Here is a 22527-nt window from a genome sequence, read left to right on the forward strand (position 1 = left end):
ACTTCAACTCCCAGAATTCCTGAGCTAGCATGATTGGCTCAGGAATTCTGGGAGTTGAAGTCCATACGTCATAGGAGGGCCAACTTTGCTTACCCCTGGCCAGGCCCCAACGCGACACTCGGCGCGACTCCCAGCCTGCCTTGCGCGCGCGAAAAAAGGCCGCCTGCTGATTGGCCCGCCCGGCCGGGCTGCGCGCGCGTGCCTCCTTTCTCCTTCCTTCCCCGCCCCCCACGCCGCGCTCGGGCTGCTTTTTTAAAAAAAAAATTAATTACAGTATTCTCGGCGCCCGTCGACGAGCGGAGTCGAGGCCGCTTTTTCGCTCCCGTATTTCGGCCGGCCTCCCTTCACCGCCCCGCCGCCGCCATGCAGGAGCTGATCGCCAACGTGGACCACATCAAGTTCGACTTGGAGATTGCGGTGGAGCAACAGCTGGGCGCCCAGCCGCTGCCCTTCCCGGGCATGGACAGTACGTGAGGAGGGGGCTCGTCCAGAGGCTTCCTTACAACCCTCCCACCATTAAAATAATCAAAAATCTAAAAATCATCAAAAATCTAAAAAATATTAAAATTTAAAAAAAATATTAAAAATCTAAAAACCATTAAACATTTAAAAATCATCAGGAAAGACTTCATGAACTCAATCTGTATAGTCTGGAGGAGAGAAGGGAAAGGGGGGACATGATCAAAACATTTAAATACGTTAAAGGGTTAAATAAGGTCCAGGAGGGAAGTGTTTTTAATAGGAAAGGGAAGCCAAGAACAAGGGGACACAATCTGAGGTTAGGTGTGGGAAAGATCAGAAGCAACCTGAGAAAATATTTGACGGAAAGAGTAGTAGATTCTTGGAACAAACTTCCAGCAGATGTGGTTGGTAAATCCACAGGAACTGGATTTAAACATGCCTGGGATAAACATAGATCCATCCTAAGATAAAATACAGGAAATAGTATAAGGGCAGACTAGATGGACCATGAGGTCTTTTTCTGCTGTCACTCTTCTATGTTTCTAATCTAAAAATCATTAAAAATGTAAACATTAAAAATCTAAAATTTTTCTTTTTAATTAGAATTTTAAAGACTGTTTTAATGTATTAATTGGATTGCTATTATTCTTGTTTTTCTGTACATGCTGAGAGACGCCCCGAGTCCTCAGAGAGGGGCGGCATACAAATCCAATTAAATATAAGTATAAAAATTGGAAAATTAACCTGTGACTGCGATATTATTTAGCCCTTCCTTGTGCTTCTTTCTCCACAGAGTCGGGTGCCGCCGTCTGCGATTTCTTTTTAAAGGCAGCCTGTGGGAAAGGTAAGCAGTTGCACGTCTATTGGAAGACTGAAAAAGAGAGGGGAGGAAGGTCTGTGGAGATTCTCAGTCATCCAAGATCCTGGTTGTCCCAAAGGTGCTTTTTTTCCCAAGAGGCAACTGGATTTTCTGTTTTTTTCTTTTGAGGACATTTCACTTCTCATCCAGCTCTGACTGGGTGGTGGGGAATGGAAGGATTGATACTCCTTGCAGACAGAGCTGGACATTTGCATCCTTTTTATAGAGTCACTGAGGCCACCTAGTTAGGTGTCTATGGAGGTTCTCAGTCATCCAGGTCATGGTTGTCCCAAAGGTGCTTTTTTTCCTTTTCTTTTGAAGACATTTAACTTCTCATTCAAGACGTTTTTTCAGCTTTTTTCAAGAGGTGACTGGAGTTAATGATGGTGTATATATTGATGTATAGTTAAAGAATGAAAATAGGAGTTTATAAGTTTGATTGTAAAGGATAGATACAGTGATTAATAGATGAATAAAAACCGTAAAGGAAATACAGTTTATGTGAATGACATATAGATGAACATTTAACGTTGAGACAATTTACCGTAGAAAGGTTATAGTTGTGGAATGTATATTTATAAATGTGTTGTTTTGTCTTTGTTTGTTTGTTTTTATTGTAATGTTTTTTAATGTTTATATTTAATAAAAATTATTTTAAAAAAATAAAATAAAAAGTAGAGAGCTGTTGAGGCCATCTAGCTAAGTGTATGTAAAGATTCTCAGTCATCCAAGGTCATGATTTTGCCAGGGGCTTTTTTTAATTTGTTCTATACTCACTTCTTTGTTGTGAATCATGAATTGGCTTTTTTTCTGTCAGGGCAGTCAGTATCAATAAAGTAAATAAAAGGCAGACTCCTCTTCCAAGATGCATATAAGAAGGCCGTCTGTCACATAAATTGACACAATAATATGCTTATATAAGGCTGTTTTTCAAGTTATGTACATTAATCATGTTTTATGAGAAGGGAGGAGAAATTGCTCATGATTCCAAGCCTCATTTTTAAAATCTTAAAACATGGTAACTCTTGGTCATATTAGCCTAAGGGGCTCTATTGTAGAGAGGCTGCACTTACCAAATGAATACCTTATAATTTTTTAAAATACATAGATTAGCTATTTGCTTGTGTTTTAAGTCTGCAAATTAAAGCAACATAGCGTACAGGCATTTTGAATTGATTCCTTGCCAGATTTTATATCTCTTTCTTTTTCCTCTGGCAGGGGGGATGTGTCCATTCCGGCACATCAGTGGTGAAAAGACAGTGGTTTGTAAACACTGGTTACGAGGTCTGTGCAAAAAAGGGGACCAGTGTGAATTCTTGCACGAGTATGACATGACCAAGATGCCAGAATGTTACTTCTATTCAAAATACGGTAAGAGCAAATGTAATGATGAACGGCTGCTATTTAATCCTGACTTTTTGCAGTGTTGGTGTGAGTGTGTATTGTGTAGTGTACCAGGGTGGAATCCATTTCATCCATTGTTCTGGGAAACTTTACCATGAGTTTTACCATCTCAAGTTTCAGTGATTCGAGATGTTGATGGAAGAAATGAGAGTTTGACCAGAGGTGCATTGGTTTGCAAGTTGGTCTACTGGCTATTATTCTATGGTACCCCTTGGTGACATTTTGATTAGATATTATGAATGTTAATAGAGCAAATTGGTGCGCAGTCAGTCGTGCACTGATAGTGCGCTTGCCTTCACTTTTTGATATGATTCTTAATATTTAAATCACTAGTTTCCTTACACTCTTGTTCTGGAATGTGTACATGTGCAGGTTTAGCACATTAAATGTTATATTTAAAAAGGCTGTTGATGAAAGGTGTAGGTGATGGTCATGACACTTTGCAACTGTTTGTGAAATTGCGTTGACGGCTTGTTGGGCTGAAGCTGGTGACTGTCTGTTGCAGGGGAATGCAGCAACAAGGAGTGTCCATTCTTGCACATCGACCCAGAATCTAAAATCAAAGACTGCCCTTGGTATGACCGAGGTTTCTGTAAACACGGTAGGTATTCAACTTGTGACGGTTGATAGTTGTGCTGCCTTGGATATAGATGTCTCGAACAACAGGGCCAAGCTTGTAAGAACCTCTGAATTGTCATTTGACTCCTTGAAAACTTACCTTCCCTTTTGAAGAAGAATTTAATTGTAGTTAAAGAGAATTGTCTGAATTTGGGCCACTCTTGCTATTTTGAAAACGTAGGAAATCTCAGTTTGCCTTTGGGGAGGCTAATATTAGGGGGCAAAGGTTTGTGTGCCTTGCCCAATCCTTCTTCATTCTCTGCCTTTTGTGTTGTAGGTCCTCTCTGCAGACACAGACACACAAGGCGTGTTATTTGTGTGAATTACCTGGTAGGCTTCTGTCCGGAAGGCCCTGCGTGCAAATTCATGCAGTGAGTATTTCCCAGACCTGTCTTAAAATTCTTCACCTGATGTTATTCAGCCACATTGAGCCTCTTTCAAATTCTTCCCAAAATGTTAAGCTTAAGTCTCATGCGATTCTATTTTTATCAACAGCCACATGAAAAAGTCCTGTTGAGTTTTGTCCAAGCCGGTCCTTTAAATTTTGAAGCCACAATGTTCTTTTTCTGCTTGGACCTCGTTTGCCTTCAATTTTTCTTTGTAGCATTAAGTGAAGGGTGTCGTATTTTGCCGGATGTCACATCCAAAATATAGTGGTACCGCTACTTAAAAACTTAATTCGTTCTGTGACCAGGTTCTTAAGTAGAAAGGTTTGTAAGTAGAAACAATTTTTCCCATAGGAATCAATGTAAAAGCAAAAGGAAAGAAATAAAAGCTTGGAATTTGGGTGGGAGGAGGAAGAGGAAGAAGAGGAGGACAGTCGCTGGCAAGAGCGAAGGGAGTATTTCTTTTCTCTGGGTGCTGGCAGAGGTTTATTCCCTCTCCAAGTGCCCAAAGAAAGGAAAATGAGCCGGGGTGGCACAGCAGGTAGAGTGCTGTACTGCAGGCCACTGAAGCTGACTGTAGATCTGAAGGTCAGCGGTTCAAATCTCATCACCGGCTCAAGGTTGACTCAGCCTTCCCTCCTTTCGAGGTGGGTAAAATGAGGACCCGGATTGTGGGGGCAATAGCCTAGCTCTGTTAAAAAAAAGTGCTATTGCTAACATGTTGTAAGCCGCCCTGAGTCTAAGGAGAAGGGCGGCATAAAAATAGAATAAATAAATAAATAAAATAAATGAAATGCTTCGTTCGCTCTGGGCTGCCAAAGCCTCCTTAAGCGCCACCGAAAGGCTCCTCTGGCAGCCCAGAAAAGCCCAAAATGGCCAGGGGAATGGCAGGAAATAGACCAGGCCTTTGGGCCGCTCTCAAATTTCCTGGGAAATTTTTCCAGGCTCGGGTTCTTAAGTAGAAAATGGTTCTTAAGAAGAGGCAAAAAAAATCTTGAACACCCAGTTCTTATCTAGAAAAGTTCTTAAGTAGAGGCTTAAGAACTCGGAGAGGGGCGGCATACAAATCTATTAAATTATTACTAGTGTTATTATTAAGTAGAGGTACCACTGTACTCTTTCGCTTTTTGATGGGTTTTGATAATTTCCCGTGGCTTTCACAATTAGTAATACAACACCATCATTCCCATCGCATTACTATAACATGAAAAAAAAAAGAGTCACATTTTCAAGAGGGTTTTATTTCCGAGGCTTAAGCTTAAAAGTATTCCTGGGAGAATTAGATTCTAATAGTGGATTTCTTTTTTTATCAGTTTGGTCTTCCTCTCTTTCCATACGCATATGTCCTTTTTCTTTTGAAAAAAAACAGTCCTCGGTTTGAACTTCCCATGGGAACGACAGAGCAACCGCCACTGCCGCCTCCAACGCAGCCACAACAAAAAGTAAGCCATCCTGTTTTTTCAGCTGCTTTGGTGGGCCGTTCGAGCTTGAAGATTCGTCTCCTTTGAATTTAACTTAAAGCGAACCAGGTCTGTTTGAATGTTGATGCTAGAGATGCTTCTCCTGTTATAGTGTGTTCTGTCTGGGTTTTCCCAGACCTCCACACCCACTGAAAAAACAGCCAGACACTCTGGTAAAATCCAAAAGTATTTTATAGCAGGAAAAAATAAGCACAAAGGAAAACCTGTCTTCACAGCAGACAGGTTACAATACGTTACAACAGGGTCCTGATGTCCAGTCAATTCCACAAGCTTCTTGCTGGCACCCCCCCCCCCCCCCCAAGGTTTCAATAGTCCAAGGCACAAACCAGGATTGTAGCCACCAAAGTTCACAGACAGGTCTCACGAATCTCCAAGATAAAACTCCACAAGCCAGGAAGGGTGGGGCCGCCTTTTATCCTTTCCCAAGAGCACCACACCCAAACCCAGCTGTGACCTCTAATGCTGGAAATACCTAGCCAATTGAGTTCGTCTCTGATTAGCTCTCCTTTGTCGCATATCTATGATGTCGTGAGCATCTTCCCCCAGGGAATCCAGGCTGCTTGCTGGGGAGAGCTCCCCCTGGTGGAACTCTGGCTGTTCTTCTGCAGCCTGGGATTCCTCTTCCTTGTCAGTCTGCACCTCCTGGTCCTCAGCCTCTCCCTCAGAGCTGGAAGCCGACAGCAAGTCAGCCATTCCCGGAGGGGTCCCAGGCTGAACCACAACATAGTGGCACTTGATTTGCAGAGGGGGAAGGGATGGGTCACTGACATTCAAAGAGTAGTAGTTGTAGTAATGCTTTTAATTAAGGACACTCCAAGCATGGGCCAAAACCACAGATGATACTTCAATCAAATTGCCTCAGGAGTCTCGCACAGGGTGTCCAGCAAACCTGGTAATCAGGGAATTATCAATGAAATCAGCAGTTTGGGAAATATCAGGGAATTAGCAGAGAATGGAATAAATCAGTGGGGAAAAACCAAACGATTAAAATGTTTAAAAGTCAGGGGAAAAATCTTGTAAAAACAAAACAAAACCTGATTGCGCTGCCTGGCAGAGTCAAGCAAAAATGAGCATAAATGTGGCAACAACTTGCTTCCTCAGCTACCGATATTTCTCCATGGCTTAGCCATTTGGTATGACATCTACAACAGGAAGTTGAGCAGGGTGTTGGATTAGAAGACTTCTAAGGTCCCTTCCAGCTCGATTCTGATTAATAGCTTTTGAGGTAGAGATTGAAAGTCCCACCAACAGTTAAAGGGGTTTTTTTGGGGGGGAGGGGGCAGTCTGACCACATGATAAGCCCCAGGACCACACATTTACAGGGAGGATTCACAATGTTTCTGCCGTGGAAAGAGCTCATGTAGGATCAGCCCGCGTGAGCTGAAATGAGACTAACCACGAAGTCGATTGAAATGAGCTGCGAGGAGACCTTCTGAACGAAGTTATTTTTGATTAGAAAAGTAAAAAATGATTATAATGCCTTGAGCAGGCAAAAAGCATGTCTTCACATTGTAAAGACTAGAATAGAAAGAAAGTGTCTGCCTTCTCTTCCTGTACAGAAAAGGAAGTGAGGAAAGCAGGGATACATCATAGAAAGGGAGGAGCTACATTAACAAATAAGAGTTAACTATTTAACTACTGGATGTTTCTGGATGTCTTTGGAGGCTGTCAACCAACAGAGTGACAGTTTCCACTTACACTGTAAGCTTATAATGGGGCACCTTTGTGGGGTGTGGATTGCTTTTGGCGACCTAGGCACAAGTCTGGGGCAATACTTGTGATTATTGTCCGAGGAGAGAAAACTGCTGCTAAGGTGTGTAATACATATTTATGCGGGCTGCTTTTCCTTTCCAGCAAAACAACAACGTGCCATTGCAAAGGTCATCCTCTCTTATCCAGCTGACAAGTCAGAAGTCTTCCCCCAACCAACAGAGGACCCCACAGGTCATTGGGGTCATGCAGTCCCAAAACAACAGCATAGGGAACAGAGGCCCTCGCCCCCTGGAACAAGTCACCTGTTATAAGGTAAGGTAGGCTGCCTTAGGCTGGGTTTTATGAGGGAATGAGCTGTGCAGGGAGAGGGGGAGGCTGATCGGTGCACTTCCACTGGCCAACCCAGAATTCCGGAGCTGACACGATAACTGCGCATAATTTTCACTCTTTGAATATGGGATGTTCCCATCCGATTCTGGAATGTGGAATTTGAGAAATGACACACTTGTGTGCTTTGTGAAAAGCGACAAAAGCATAAGATGCCTCCCACCCCCATGAATGTTTGAAAGAAATGTGTAGGATTGTAACGGAACAGACTAGTGACATTGATCCTTTTTTTTGCTCATGTGCCAAAAGGATGTTCACGCACGCACTAGCACATGCATGCATCTCCACACCCATTCCCTCCCCTGTGCAAGTGCACAACCCCTGCACCGTCCCCCACACGCATGCACACAACTCACACTCCCCCCCCCCCCCCTCAATGCATACTGAAGCCTAGAGATGATGAAAAACGGCGAAACATTTTTGTTCAGAAACAAATTTACAAAATTGGGCTGTTTTTCGCCATCCCCAGGCTTCAGGTTTCCTTGAAGCCTCCGAAGTGTCAAAAACAGCCCTATGGGAAAAGCAGTACAGTGTTCCCTCAATTTTTGCGGGGAATGCGTTCCGAGACCGCCCGCGAAAGTCGAATTTCCGCGAAGTAGAGATACGGAAGTAAATACACCATTTTTGGCTATGAATAGTATCACAAGCCTTCCCTTAACACTTTAAACCCCTAAATTACAAATTCCCTTAGCAACCATTTACATCATTACTCACCATGTTTATTTATTAAACTTTATTAAAAAAATATTTATTAAAGGCGGATGAAAGTTTGGCGATGACATATGACAACGGGTGGGAAAAACCGTGGTATGGGGGGAAAAACGTGAAGTCTTTTTTAATTAATATTTTTGAAAAACCATGGTATAGACTTTTCGCGAAGTTCCAACCTGCAAAAATCGAGGGAACACTGTAATTCAGAAAAACTGAATTCTATTTGCCAGTTGAGCCGTTTTTAACCCTTTGGAGGGTTCAGGGAAGCCTCCTAAAGCCTCCAGAGAGCAAAACAGCCTTTCCCAAAGCTGAAAATCAGCTGAGTTGACATATGGCAATTCCGCACGTCCTCTAACATGGCTCCACACGCCACCTGTGGCACACATGCCAGAGGTTTGCCATCATGGGAATAGACAATGGGGAATGAAGGGTAATAGTAGAATGGGGTGGAAAATGTTAGCTTGAAAACATCAACACATTTAGGTGGAAGCGTGTGGTATGCCGTAGCGTTTTCTTCAGTACTTCTGGCAGTGTCAAATTTAGCCACATGGATGTGAGGTTTTCATGCCCAAATACAAACATGAAATAAAACAGCAACAGTCCATTGATTTTCACTTAAGATTATTTTGAAATTAAGTGTTCATGTTCCTAACTCTGGACTTTCAGAATGGGCTATTTAGAGAAAAAAAGCAAGTTTTTTTCAACTGTGAATATTCAGATTAAACGATTCATTAAAGTCTCGTTATATATGTACTTTTTTTTTTTTTTTGCAATTATCTTAGTGTGGTGAAAAAGGACATTACGCCAACAGATGTACCAAAGGACATTTGGCTTTCCTTAGTGGACAATGAACCAACGGACTTTCCAGCCTTTTTTTATATATATATCTTTACGAGCCGAATTATCTCTAGCATCATCTTGAATGAATGAACCACCTTTTTTTATACCTGCACCAAAGGATTGGCCGAGTGAAAGAATCACTTGATGCGCAACTCCTCTTGTTTGTTTTGGCATTTCCTTGGTTTAATTTTTAAGGCTACAACGTAGTGCCTCCTTGTTCACAGCCCGAAGAAGCAAATGTAATTACACAAGCCTTCTAAAAGAAGAACATTTGAGATAGGGATTTTTGGTTCAAAAGGGTGAAAGCTTTCTCCTTCGAAAATGTTTAGCCTGTTCTTGCAACAGTCCTTGGCAGAAGATGATAAATATGTGTGTATGTGAGCGACTGCCCCGTTCTGCTTTGTTCTCCATCTTTGTGTTCCTTGTCTAGTCTGGGACGAAGGCTGATTCAAGAGGGAATTCATCTTGTTCTTCCGAAGAGCGGGTCCACTTGTATTTGTCTACATCTATAGTTTGTATTTTAAGATAGTTGGTGGCTGAACAAATGCAGGCATATATTGGGTCCAATCTCCACTTGTTCTATCTATACAATTGTCCACTCCCATATCTCCCCAAGCCATGTCTATCCTAGACCACGATTTTTGTGGTATTTGTTCTCCATCTTTGTGTTCCTTCTCTAGTCTGGGACCAAGGCTAATTCAAGAGGGAATTCATCTTGTTCTTCAGAAGAGCGGGTCCACTTGTATTTGTCTACATCTATAGTTTGTATTTTAAGATAGTTGGTGGCTGAACAAACGCAGGCAAATTATGAAAAGCAGGTTTATGGGGGAAAAAAGGCAAATCTTTCCTTCATTTTGGAAGCGATCTAAATTATGTGCCATTGCAATGCAATTTTCATTTGCGGAGCATGATTTATGATTATGATTTATTAGACTTGTATGCCGCCCCTCTCCAGAGACTCGGGGTGGCTCACAAAAAAAAAAGCATACTAAAAATGATCCAAGGTTCCCTAGGAACATAATATTCTGACATCCAAAATCATTAAATCAACTGAAAGCTTAAAAAAGAAAACAAGAAAAAAAATCCTGTTTAGAAGTAAGCTGCAGTTTTTTACAAAACCCCATTTTTAAAAAAAGATCCTCACGGAATAATATTTTGTCATGTCGTTAAGTTGGTCTAGACTTAAGACTAATTTCAGTCACAAAACTGAATTATTCTGAGACTCTGAATTGCTGCATATTTTCTAGGCATTCCAGACACAAAGCTTAGCCATTAAAAAAAAATGTGATTAATGTTTCAGATCTTGGTGAAGCTACTATTAGTATCTTCCTATACAGTGATATCTTGTCTTACAAACTTAATTGGTTCCGGGATGAGGTTCTTAAGGTGAAAAGTTTGTAAGATGAAACAATGTTTCCCATAGGAATCAATGGAAAAGCGATTAATGTGTGCAAGCCCAAAATTCACCCTTTTTACCAGCCGAAGTGCCCGTTTTTGTGCTGCTGGGATTCCCCTGAGGCTCCCCTCCATGGGAAACCCCACCTCCGGACTTCTGTGTTTTTGCAATACTGTAGGGGAATCCCAGCATCGCAAAAACAAGCGCTTCGCTGGCTACGGAAGTCTGGAGGTGGGGTTTCCCAGTGAAGGGAGCGTCAGTGAAATTGCAGCATCGCAAAAACACCGAAGTCCTTGAAACCCAACCTCCGGACCTCTGTGTTTTTGCGATGCTGAGATTTCACTGAGGCTCCTCTCTGGGAAGCCCCACCTCTGACTTCCGTTGTCAGCGAAGCACACGTTTTTGCACTGCTGGGATTCCCCTGCAGCATCACAAAAACACGGAAGTCCGGAGGTGGGGTTTCCCATGGAGGGGAGCCTCGGGAATCCCAGCAGTGCAAAAACGGGTACATGGCTGGCAACGGAAGTCCGGAGGTGGGGCATCCCAGTGGCGGTGGTGGGTTTGTAAGGTGAAAATAGTTTGTAAGAAGAGGCAAAAAAATCTTAAACCCCGGGTTTGTATCTCGAAAAGTTTGTATGACGAGGCGTTTGTAAGACGAGGTATCACTGTACTTTTTATAATTTTAAGGTCTTTTCTATATATAATTTTAAAGAAAGGTCTTTTTTTAATCTCATTTGTCTTATTTCTTGTTTGAAATAAGTTCTACCAGACACAGGTTGAATTATTTTATTATTGGTCTCAGCATACATTTGATAGTTTGACGGAAAAATAGCAGAAGTCACGTTTCCTGTGGTTGACTGGTCACAGCAAGAGAAACTTGATTTCTTGTTGGTGGAATCTTAGTGGTATTTTCTCATGCGTTCTTCCTCTAAATAATCAGAACCAGTTTTGGTTAGATTGCAGTTTTCTTTAAAACCCTTAAACAGAAACTAGCTTTTATTTAAAACATTTGTACACATGGCCAGTAAAATTTATGAATAAGATATCATAATTGAATGCTAAATATTCCTGCTAATCCGCTGAGTTGGGAAAAAAAGATGGAAGTAAAATTGAGGACAACCTTATACAGTAGTACCTCTGGATACGAGTTTAATTCGTTCCAGAACGGAACTCGTATGTCGATCAGCTCGTATCTGGAACAAATGGCTTTAGACTTTGTTTTTCCCTGCGGAGATAACCAGAAGCAAGGATTCTTGCGCCACCTAGTGGAAGTTCGGCTCGTATCCCGAATTTGAGCTCGGGCCTGGAACAGAAATTTCGCTCCCGTCGTGGCTCGTAACTTGAAATACTCACATGTGGAGCAGCTCGTATCTAGAGGTACTACTGTATTACCAATTCCTGTTCTCGTTTGCAGTTACCAGATTTCTGGGAAAATATATTTTACCGAGTACCGGGCAGAAGGTACTTTATAATAATAATAATTTATTACATTTGTATGCCGCCCCTCTCCGCAGACTGGGGGCGGCTCACAACAATAATAAAACAATGTACAATGTGACAAATCTAATGTTTAAAAGAAAACACATTAAAAATCCAACATTTAAAAACCATGCAACACAAGCATACCATACATAAAACTATATAAGCCTGGGGGAGATGTCTCAATTCCCCAATGCATGGCGATATAAGTGGGTCTTAAGCAATTTACGAAGGACAAGGAGGGTGGGGGCAGTTCTGATCTCTGGGGGGAGTTGATTCCAGAGGGCTGGGGCTGCCATAGAGAAGGATCTTCCCCTGGGGCCCGCCAGACGACATTGTTTAATCAACGGGACCCTGGTAGTCCTTGACTTATAACAGTTTATTTATTGACCATTCAGTTAGAGTGACACTGGAAAGTGACCCATGGCCGTTGCAGCATCCCAGTGGCCACGCGATCAAAATTCAGACGCTTGTCCACTGACTCATAGTTGCAGGGAAATGCGATCCCCTTTTGCGACCTTCTGACAAGCCGAGGGGCGAAGCCATACTGACATAGCAATCGAGTTGCTAATTTAACAACCACAGTGATTCATTTAATAAAGGGCGAGAAAAGTTGTAAAATGGAGCAAAACTCACTTAACAAATGTCTCCGTCAAGTACAGAAATTTTGGCCTGGATTGTGGCTATAGGTCAAGGACTACCTGTACAACCACAGAGAAAGCCTTACGTGCAACCTCTTCTATTACATTTACAAGGCTGGTCTGAAGTCGGGGGGGAAGCAAAGCGCACAAGTCCTAGAAACTGATTTTGGCCAATGAGTTTTAATTATAGTGGACAGCACTACCATATTTTTTGGATTAAAAGATGCACCTTAAAAGAGGCTGAAAATTTGGGTGTCTTATACTTTAAAAAAAATTTTTTTTATTGATTTTTAACAAATTTATATTACACACAACATAAAACAGTGCATAGTGAAATGTGCCCCCCACCCAGACACACACACATTCCCCACCACCAAATCGGGGGTGTTTCTTATATAATCCACTTGACCCAAGAGCATTATATCTATTTACATATTATAGAGTGATTCCAATTTATTTCTTGTAGCTTGGTCTCGGATTCTGCTCATCATATATCGTCTTACCTTGTCCCATCAGTTGTCTCAATTCAGTTTCATTATCCAAATTTATCCTTTTATCCATAATTTCAAATTGAATATGGTCCACCATGTACCTATACCAATTTTGCATTGTCCATTTTGTCGCATCCTTCCAACCAAAGACTATTACTGCCTGAGCGCTTTCTATTGCTGCTTTTTTTATTTCTCTAAATTCTCCCATCGCATTGCTTTTAACTAGTGCTGCCATTTCCTTAGTGATTGTCCATTGTATGTTTAGCATTCTATTGATATCCTCTTTCACTTTTTGCCAAAATTCCTGCACTATCGGGCATTCCCAAAACATATGCATAAACACTCCTTTGTCTTGACACCCATGCCAACAATTCCCCCTGACCTTCTGCTGAAAGTGTGCGAGTTGAACGGGAGTAAAATACCACTTATGTAATATTTTCCTTCTCATTTCCGGTGTGTCTTATACTTCGAATGTAATCTTTTACTAAGATTTTCAGCCCTAATAGAGTGCTAATGAATGAAGTTCTGTGCTTTGCTAACCAAGTGTTGTTGCTTAGCCCGATTTTCTCATTGTTTCTCTCTGAAGAGGGAAAAATGTTTTAGAAACTATTTTTTATCCCTAACCAGGGGATAAAAAGCAAGCACATAGGCTCAAAACCAGCAAATTAATGTGCTGAAGCTGACCAGACTAAAGACTAGCCAGGTGAATACCTAGTAGGCAGATTATTTCCCCCCCTATTTTCCTTCCCCAAAACTGAGGTGCGTCTTATACTCCGCAAAATATGGTAAACAAATTCCTCTGGATCAATGTCTACCAACCTCAAAAACTCATGCAATGCTCAACAAGAACCATGTCTTAGGCTGCCACAGCACCTCGCATCCATTCAACAGTAAAACCATAATTTAATGTGGCTTAACTCTCCCATGCAGGGCTGCAAGTTTGGGCTATTTTATCTGAAGCAGTTTTTCAAGTTTTGTGTCCCATAAATCTCTCACCCCTGTCCACTTGCAGGAACCAGAACTTAAAGCTGGTTTTGCACAGGGTAAGTTGGTTCTGCGCTAACCAGATGTGACAGGGAGGCCTTGAACACAGCCCCAAAACGTCAACCCGTTACAGAATCTTGGCACATTGCGTGAACGTAGTGTAATTTTTTTTTTTTTAAAGTACTTACTGAGGTTATCGTACACTAAGTAGTAGCTGAAAACCACATAGGCGGTTACTAATATGCCAGGACCGGCGATTCCACATCTCTTCGGTTCCCAGTATTTTGCGTAGAACCTGTTGTGACCTAATCAAAGTGGAAACCCACCTTAGAAGTCAGAGTAATGGGCAGAGGTCATTCATAATAAAAACTTTTTAGGGGGGGAGAGAAGAGGAAGAAGATAAACATCTGGTGGCAATGAAAATAGAGGCAGTCCTGACTTACAACAGTTGGTTCAGTGACCGTTCAGAATTACAACAGGACTGAAAAAGTGATTTACGACCATTTTTCACATAACCATTGTAACATCTGGTCATGTGATCAAAATGAAGCTTGGTAACCGGTTCATGTTTATGATGATTGCATGCTCCTGGGGTCATGTGATCCCCATTTATGGCCTGGCAAGCAAATCCGATGGGGAAGCCAGGTCCATTTAACTTGCCACTAAGATATTGATAAAATTGAAGGGGTCCAAAGACAGGCTACAAAAATGGTGGAAGGTCTGAAGCATAAAACCGATCAGGAAAGACTTCATGAGCTCAATCTGTATAGTCTGGAGGACAGAAGAATAAGGGGGGACAGGATCGAAACATTTCAATACGTGAAAGGGTTAAATAAGGTTCAGAAGGGAAGTGTTTTTAATACGAAAGTGAACACAAGAACAAGGGGGCACAATCTTAAGTTAGTTGGGGGAAAGATCAGAAGCAACGTGAGAAAATATTATTTGAATGAAAGTAGTAGATGCTTGGAACAAACTTCCTGCAGACGTGGTTGGTAAATCCACAGGAACTGAATTTAAACATGCCTGGGATAAACATATCAATTCTAAAATAAAATACAGGAAATAGTATAAGGGCAGACTAGATGGACCATGAGGTCTTTTTCTGCCGTCAATCTTCTATGTTTCTATGTTGTGGTGCTCCAACATTGGCAGTCTGCCCTTCAATTACCCTTTCGTGCACCCTGCTTCTTGCCACTAACTTAACTCCAGTGATTCACTTGGCTACGGTGGCAAGAAAAGGTCATAAAATGGGGCAAAACTCTCACGTAACAGAAATGTTGGGCTCAATTGTAATTTGTAAGTCAAGAACTGTCTAATGGACAAAAAAAGCCAGCCTGAAGCCATAATTAGGGGAACATTTTTACCCAGGTAGTGAATCTTTCCAAATTCAACAAGCTAAGTGGAATTCTTTGCCAAGTGTCTGGGGCTGTAACTTGACAACTTAATTTTTTTTTTTTTACCAATAACCAGAAAGTTTTATGACTTAAATCTTTCTCAACCATTCAACCGCAAATAACTGATCGAATGTACAGGCCACATTCAAATACCAATTTAGAATATAGAAGAGAAGTTCAAATCCAGAGTTATGAAAAAAAACCACCCCAAGTTGAAGCAGGTTTGCAGCTCAACCTAAATTTCAAATATTTTGATCAATACCTGCAGACAATTCCCATCTTTCCCTATCGTTTTTATTGACAAGCTACAATACTTCCATGAACTTAGTAGTCTCGACTAACTGCATATATTCTAGCCACAGTATTATGGATGCAAATGTAAATAACGCAATTCTGAAATGCTGCTTTCATGGAAATTCCAATATGCATCTTGTAAATACCTAAGGAATATTGCTCTCCCCCCCCCACACCTCATAAGACCCCCCCCCCCCCCAAATACTAACCTCTTTTGCACGATTCCAGAAATGCTCTCGGGGTGTAATTGAGTGATGACAACCAGGTGGGCAACTGACCCAGTTTCACATCGAGGAGCCTCAAATTTTTAATAGGTACTTTTAAAAAAAGGACAGCAAAACATGTTGGGAAAGAATGCAGCATTTAAAGAATTATCTATTAATTATCTATCATCAGCTAGCCATACCCTTACTGGGATTTGATCGTGGGGCCTCTGCCTTATATACATACATATTAATATTTATATGTATGTAGATTGTTTTGAGTTCGGGTTTTGCCCCGTGTAATATTTTGAGTGTCTATGCGACGTTTCGGTGAAATCACATTCACCATCATCAGGCTGAAGTTTTAAGCTTCGTGCTGTTGTAAATATTTACATCCATATTTACAACAGCACGAAGCTTAAAACTTCAGCCTGATGATGGTGAATGTGATTTCACCGAAACGTCGCATAGACACTCAAAATATTACACGGGGCAAAACCCGAACTCAAAACAATCTACATACATATACCCGTGAAAATCTAAGAAAACAAATATATATATACACACACATACACACACACATATATATATATACATATATATTTGTGTGTGTGTATATATATATATTTCACATGTTTTTTTGCTGAATTTGATATATATATCATATATATGTGTGTGTGTGTGTATACATATATAATACACACACACATAACCCCCCCACACACATATATATAGTGTACATACATACACACCCACACCCACACACTTTTCCTGCATTTATAAAACAGCATAGAACTTGGGATATGGAAATAAAGCTTCCCCCTGGATTCCAAAGCCCATCAGTCCCAGCCGGCGGGGCTCACGGGTACTAATATCCCAACCCGTCCAACCCCCCCAAAAAAACCGTCGTCCAGGTTGCCTCCCCCGGTTTATCTAGGAGGCCATAGGCGACTTTCAGGGCTCCAGAAACCGGGGGTCACCTTGGCTTCTCCCGCCCCGGAGAAAGACTCACCGGGTGCCTCCGCCATCTTGCGGCTGCTCAAGGGATCCGCCCGCAAAGGTTGCCGGGAAAGAGGTAGAACGCGCAGGCGCGAGAGGCGCGCTAGGAAGAAGGTCGCTCTTGTCTTCAGCGGCCTCCTGGGCGGAGCTAAGCGAGGGGCGGGCCTTCCGCAGCCGGGGAGGGCGTGGCGAGGATGGTTCCAAAGGCTACCGCTTCCGTTCACTTTTTACTAGCATTAATTTAATAGCCTCTTGCATTTCAACCACTTTAGATGGTTGAGTGTATGTTGAATGTTTTCTGTACAGTCATTCATATATATATATATATATATATATATATATATATATATATATATATATATATATATATATATATATATATAGTATATATATATATATATGTGTGTGTGTGTGTGTGTGTGTGTGTGTTTGTATAATGTTATACATATTTATCTGTTTGTTGATTTTATTGTTTGTCTTTTTATAACAACAATAATAACAATAACAACAACAACAATAATAAATATTAGATTTGTATGCCGCCCCTCTGCAGACTCGGGGCGGCTCACAACAACAATAATAACAATATGACAATGTAACAAATTAATATTTTTTAAAAAGCATCTAAAAACCTGTCATTTAAAACCATACAACACAAGCATATCATACATAAAACTATATAAGCCTGGGGGAGGTATCTCAGTTCCCCCATGCCTGGCGATACAGGTGGGTCTTAAGCAATTTACGAAAGACAAGGAGGATGGGGGCAATTCTGATCTCTGGGGGGAGTTGATTCCAGAGGGCCGGGGCCGCCACAGAGAAGGCTCTTCCCCTGGGGCCTGCCAGACAACACTGTTTAGTCGATGGGACCTGGAAAAGGCCAAAATTAATAAAGATTATTTTTTTTAAAATAATAATAATACTTTGATTTAAGAGCCTTACAATAGCGTTCGCATTCTCTTCCTCTGCCAGACAGCTCCAAGCGTGACGTTTCTCCTTCCCCGCTTTTAAAATTGGTGGAGGAGATCTAAGAGTTTTGTCCGCATGGGTTCATATTTATGTACAGTGAGTGCATCTGTACCAAAGACAAATTCCTTGTGTGTCCAATCACACTTGGTCAATAAAGAATTCTATTCTATTCTATATTTACTGAAAATATTTACTGTCCCTCACATCCTGGACATAAACTGTTTCAACTTCTACCTTCAAAAATGTAGATTTGTCAAGAATCATGTGGTACAACACTTAAGGCTTGTCATAGGGATCAAATAAGCAATGAAGAAACAATCAATATTAATTAAAAAAAACTTAGGATACAAGCAACAAGTTACAGTCATACAGTCCTAAGTGGGAGGAAATGGGTGATAGGAATGATGAGAAAAAACTAGTAGAAATAGAAGTGCAGACTTAGTAAAAAGTTTGACAGTGTTGAGGGAATTATTTGTTTAGCAGAGTGATGGTGTTTGGGAAAAAACTGTCCTTGTGTCTAGTTGTCTTGGTGTGCAGTGTTCTGTAGCGACGTTTTGAAGGTAGGAGTTGAAACAGTTTATTATTATTATTATTATTATTATTATTATTATTATTATTATTATTATTATTATTATTAATGAGATTTGTATGCCGCCTCTTTCCGTGGACTCGGGGCGGCATCCAGGATGCGAGGGGTCAGTAAATATTTTCACTGCCCTCTTTTTGACTCGTGCAGTCTACAGGTCCTCAATGGAAGGCAGGTTGGCAGGCACTGTTTTATTCTGCAGTTCTGATTCTCCTCTGACGTCTGTGTCGGTTTTGTTGGGTTGCAGAACCAAACCAGACAGTGATAGAGGTGCAGATGACAGACTCAGTGATTCCTCTGTAGAACTGGATCAGCAGCTCTGTGGGCAGTTTGAGCTTCCTGAGTAATAATAGTAATATAATAATAATAATAATAACAACAACAACAACAACAATAATCATCGAAAAACAATTGCTGCCAACCTGCCTTCCGTTGAGGACCTGTATACTGCACGAGTCAAAAAGAGGGCGGGAAAAATATTTACTGACCCCTCGCATCCTGGACACAAATTGTTTCAACTCCTACCCTCAAAACGTCGCTACAGAGCACTGCACACCAAGACAACTAGACACAAGAACAGTTTTTTCCCCGAACGCCATCACTCTACTAAACAAATAATTCCCTCAACACTGTCAGACTTTCTACTAAATCTGCACTTCTATTCTACTAGTTTTTCTCATCATTCCTTTCACTCATTTCCTCCCATGTTGACTGTATGGCTGTAACTTGTTGCTTATATCCTAAGATTTTTATTAATATTGCTTCTTCATTGCTTATTTGACCCCTATGACAGTCATTAAGTGTTGTACCACATGATTCTTGACAAATGTGTATTTTATTTTATGTACGCTGAGAGCATACGCATCAAGACAAATCGCTTGTGTGTCCAACCACACTTGGCCAATAAAAATTCTATTCAATTCTATTCTATTCTATCATCATCTACTTTCCCAGGCAGCCCTTGATCAGTAAAGTCAATGGGGGGATTTATTTAACAACTGCAGCGGTCCCCAATAACAACTGTGGCAAAAAAGTCATAAAATTAGGTGCAACTTAATCATGGATGTTTGAATGTTCCAGTCCCAGTATGGGTCATAAATCAAGAACCACAGTACAGTACTGTAGTTGTAATTTCACAAGCAGCCATTTCAGAACAGCCCAGTAGGTGGCAGTCTTGTTTAGTAGAGCTATCTTATATTCGGAAATAATTGTCCTAATGGATGAAGGATCAAGCATCCATATCTTTAAAAGAAAAAACGCTGATCAGAAGCTGTTAGTACAGTACAAAGGTTAAGAACCTACACATTTGGAGTTTTACCGAATTACGATGCCCAACAGCCTAGCTGGCTGCTAGGGATGCTGGGAAGTGTAGTTTTAACCACTGGAGAGTTAGAGTCTGCCCAATAAATAGGACTTTAAGATTGGATTGGAATAGAATAGAACAGAACAGAATAGAACGGAATAGAATTAGCAATGGAATAGAGTAGAGTAGAGTAGAGTAGAGTAGAGTAGAGTAGAGTAGAGTGGAGTAGAACACGATTTAAGTATTGCCCACAAGATCATATGCTGCAATGTTCTTCCGGTCAACGACTACTTCACCTTCAACCGCAACAACATAAGAGCACGCAACAGATTCAAACTTAATATTAACCGCTCCAAACTTGACTGTAAAAAATATGACTTTAACAATCGAGTCGTCGACGCCTGGAAATCATTACCGGACTCTATAGTGTCTACTCCCAACCCCCAACATTTCTCCCTTAGACTATCCACGATTGACCTCTCCAGGTTCCTAAGAGGCCAGTAAGGGGCGTACATAAGTGCACTGGTGTGCCTTTCGTCCCCTTTCCAATTACCTTTCCTTTTCTCATATATCCTATATATTCTCTCCCTCTCATCCACTCCTCTTCTTTTTTACTTACTATCCCTATATATACTACTTAATGTCTATTTCATTCCATATGTATTGTATATTGGACAAAGAAAAAAAAAAGAAAAAAAAGAGTAGAATAGAATAGAAGAGAATAGAATAGAATAGAATTCTTTATTGGCCAAGCGTGATTGGAAAACACAAGGAATTTGTCTTTGGTTCATATGTTTTCAGTGTACATAAAAATACATTCACCAAGAATCATAAGTTAAAACACTTAGTCATAGGATACTAAATAAGCAATCAAATCATACTACGAAAGAAATAAAACAATATAAATTGTAGAGATACAGGAAACAAGGTTATAGTCATAAGTGGGAGGAGATTTACATCATCTACTATATAAACTGTATGTGTATGTACGCACAGACACACAAAAGTGTGTGCGCACAGCTCTTCTACAATACCCAGAGCCCAGAAGGGGAAACAAAAGAAAAATATTCAAAATTTTTCTATCGGTTCTGTGTACCTTACCTTACCCATAGGAGCCCATCAGTGATACTCATGTTCCTTTTCATATTTACATTATTTGGGAAAGTAATAATAATAATAATAATAATAATAATAATAATAATAAGAACAACAACAACAACAAGAAGAAGAAGCGTAGGGATCTTGGAGGTCTTCTAGTCCAACCCCCTGCCTAGGCAGGAAACCCTACACTACTTCAGACAGACAGACAGTGTTGGGGCATTCACAACGTCTAGTGGCAAGCTGTTCCACTGATCACTGACTGTCAGGAATTTTCTCCTTAGTTCTAAGTTGCTTCTTTCCTTGTTTAGTTTCCACCCGTTGCTTCCTGTTCTACCCTCCGGTCCTTTGGAGAATCGGTTGACCCTCTCTTCTTTGTGGCAATCCCTGAGAAGAGGGGGTCAACCTATTCTCCAAAGCACCCGAGGGTCGAACAAGAAGCAATGGGTGGAAACTAAACAAGGAGGGATCCCACCCATCCATCCAAAGTATACACAAGCTTAGATTGCCAATTGGTTCTAAAGTGGACATCTTAATGTAGCATTTCCCAGCCGTGTTATCATTAAGATATGTGGATAGGTGGTTCAAATCTCATCACCGGCTCAAGGTTGACTCAGCCTTCCATCCTTCCGAGGTGGGTAAAATGAGGACCCGGATTGTGGGAGCAATATTTATTTATTAGATTTGTATGCCGCCCCTCTCCGTAGACTTGGGGCGGCTCACAACAGCAATAAAACAGTTCATGACCAATCTAATAATTTAAAAACATTTTTAAAAAACCCGTTATTAAGCAGACATACACACAAACATACCATACCTAAATTGTATAGGCCCGGGGGTGATATCTCAATTCCCCCATGCCTGGCGGCAAAGGTGGGTTTTAAGGAGTTTACGAAAGGCAAGGAGGGTGGGGCCAGTTCTAATCTCCGGGGGGAGTTGGTTCCAGAGAGTCGGGGCCGCCACAGAGAAGGCTCTTTCCCTGGGTCCCGCCAAACGACATTGTTTAACATGCTGGCTATGTTAAAAAGTCCTATTGCTAACATGTTGTAAGCTGCCCTGAGTCTAAGGAGAAGGGCTGCATAAAAAATAAAAATAAAATAAATAAATTTCAACTCCTATCCATATGGGGTCAGAGGTCCTGCAGCAGAAGCAGGAACAACAGTGGCTTAACTGCAAATCTTTCTCTTTCTCCCTGAAATGTCACCTATTCTACGTAAGAATCTCAGTTCTCGGGGAGGTCAAGAGGCCGAAGAAACGTTTCCTGCCCGATCAAAGAGATCTTTTGAAATCCATTGTCCCCAGAGTGTCTGGAAATGAGGAACGGGCTTCATTTTGCAAAGCTGGTCCTTTATTATTATTATTATTATTATTATTATTATTATTATTATTATTATTATAAATTGGATTTGTATGGCGCCCCTCTCCGCAGACTTGGGGTGGCTAACAACAGCAGTAAAACAGTACAACAAAATCCAATACTAAAAAACAGTTAAAAACCCCATTATATAAAAACCAATCATACATACAGACATACCATACATAAAATTGTGAAGGCCTAGGGGGAAAGTGTATCTTAGTTCCCCCATGCCTGGTGGCAGAGGTGGGTTTTAAGCAGCTTACGAAAGGCAAGGAGGGTGGGGGCAATTCTAATCTCTGGGGGGAGTTGGTTCCAGAGGGTCGGGGCCGCCACAGAGAAGGCTCTTCCTCTGGGTCCCGCCAAACGACATTGTTTGGTTGACGGGACCCGGAGAAGGATTTTTGCAGGATTTTCTCTCTCTTTTTCTCTGTATGAAGGAGGGCTGTCTATTTCCCCCCTCCCTCTCTTGAAG

The 22527-nt window shown here is 41.2% G+C and overlaps 2 protein-coding genes across 2 annotated transcripts; one reads left to right on the plus strand and one right to left on the minus strand.

The window, feature by feature from the left end:
* The first annotated feature begins 143 nt into the window (after positions 1-143).
* LOC139155564 (cleavage and polyadenylation specificity factor subunit 4) lies at positions 144-9242 on the plus strand. The gene is made up of 8 exons (XM_070730747.1): positions 144-466; positions 1256-1306; positions 2540-2692; positions 3231-3326; positions 3621-3714; positions 5099-5171; positions 7065-7235; positions 8804-9242. The coding sequence occupies exons 1-8, from the start codon at positions 364-366 to the stop codon at positions 8870-8872; spliced, it is 810 nt and encodes a 269-aa protein (XP_070586848.1). The 5' UTR covers positions 144-363; the 3' UTR covers positions 8873-9242.
* Positions 9243-11029: 1787 nt separating this feature from the next.
* LOC139155576 (ATP synthase subunit f, mitochondrial-like) lies at positions 11030-16861 on the minus strand. The gene is made up of 4 exons (XM_070730768.1): positions 16756-16861; positions 15750-15857; positions 14041-14157; positions 11030-11185 (listed from the first exon to the last, which is right to left on the minus strand). Exons 1-4 carry the CDS (start codon positions 16769-16771, stop codon positions 11157-11159), a joined length of 270 nt encoding a protein of 89 aa, XP_070586869.1. The 5' UTR covers positions 16772-16861; the 3' UTR covers positions 11030-11156.
* Between the last annotated feature and the right edge of the window lie 5666 nt (positions 16862-22527).

The sequence above is a fragment of the Erythrolamprus reginae genome, unplaced genomic scaffold, assembly GCF_031021105.1.
Source record: "Erythrolamprus reginae isolate rEryReg1 unplaced genomic scaffold, rEryReg1.hap1 H_3, whole genome shotgun sequence".
Taxonomy (NCBI): domain Eukaryota; kingdom Metazoa; phylum Chordata; class Lepidosauria; order Squamata; family Dipsadidae; genus Erythrolamprus; species Erythrolamprus reginae.

What these genes read in the sequence shown, in the direction of transcription:
- LOC139155576 (XM_070730768.1), bottom strand. An exon ending in TCTGGAATCGTGCAAAAGAG is followed by an intron (nt 14,158 to 15,749) that starts GTTAGTATTTGG and finishes CACTTTGATTAG; the next exon opens with GTCACAACAGGTTCTACGCA. An exon ending in CTTAGTGTACGATAACCTCA is followed by an intron (nt 11,186 to 14,040) that starts GTAAGTACTTTA and finishes CTGATTATTTAG; the next exon opens with AGGAAGAACGCATGAGAAAA.
- LOC139155564 (XM_070730747.1), top strand. Translation starts at nt 364, where the DNA reads ATGCAGGAGCTGATCGCCAACGTGGACCACATCAAGTTCGACTTGGAG. An exon ending in GCCCTTCCCGGGCATGGACA is followed by an intron (nt 467 to 1,255) that starts GTACGTGAGGAG and finishes CTTTCTCCACAG; the next exon opens with AGTCGGGTGCCGCCGTCTGC. An exon ending in CAACGCAGCCACAACAAAAA is followed by an intron (nt 5,172 to 7,064) that starts GTAAGCCATCCT and finishes TTTCCTTTCCAG; the next exon opens with CAAAACAACAACGTGCCATT.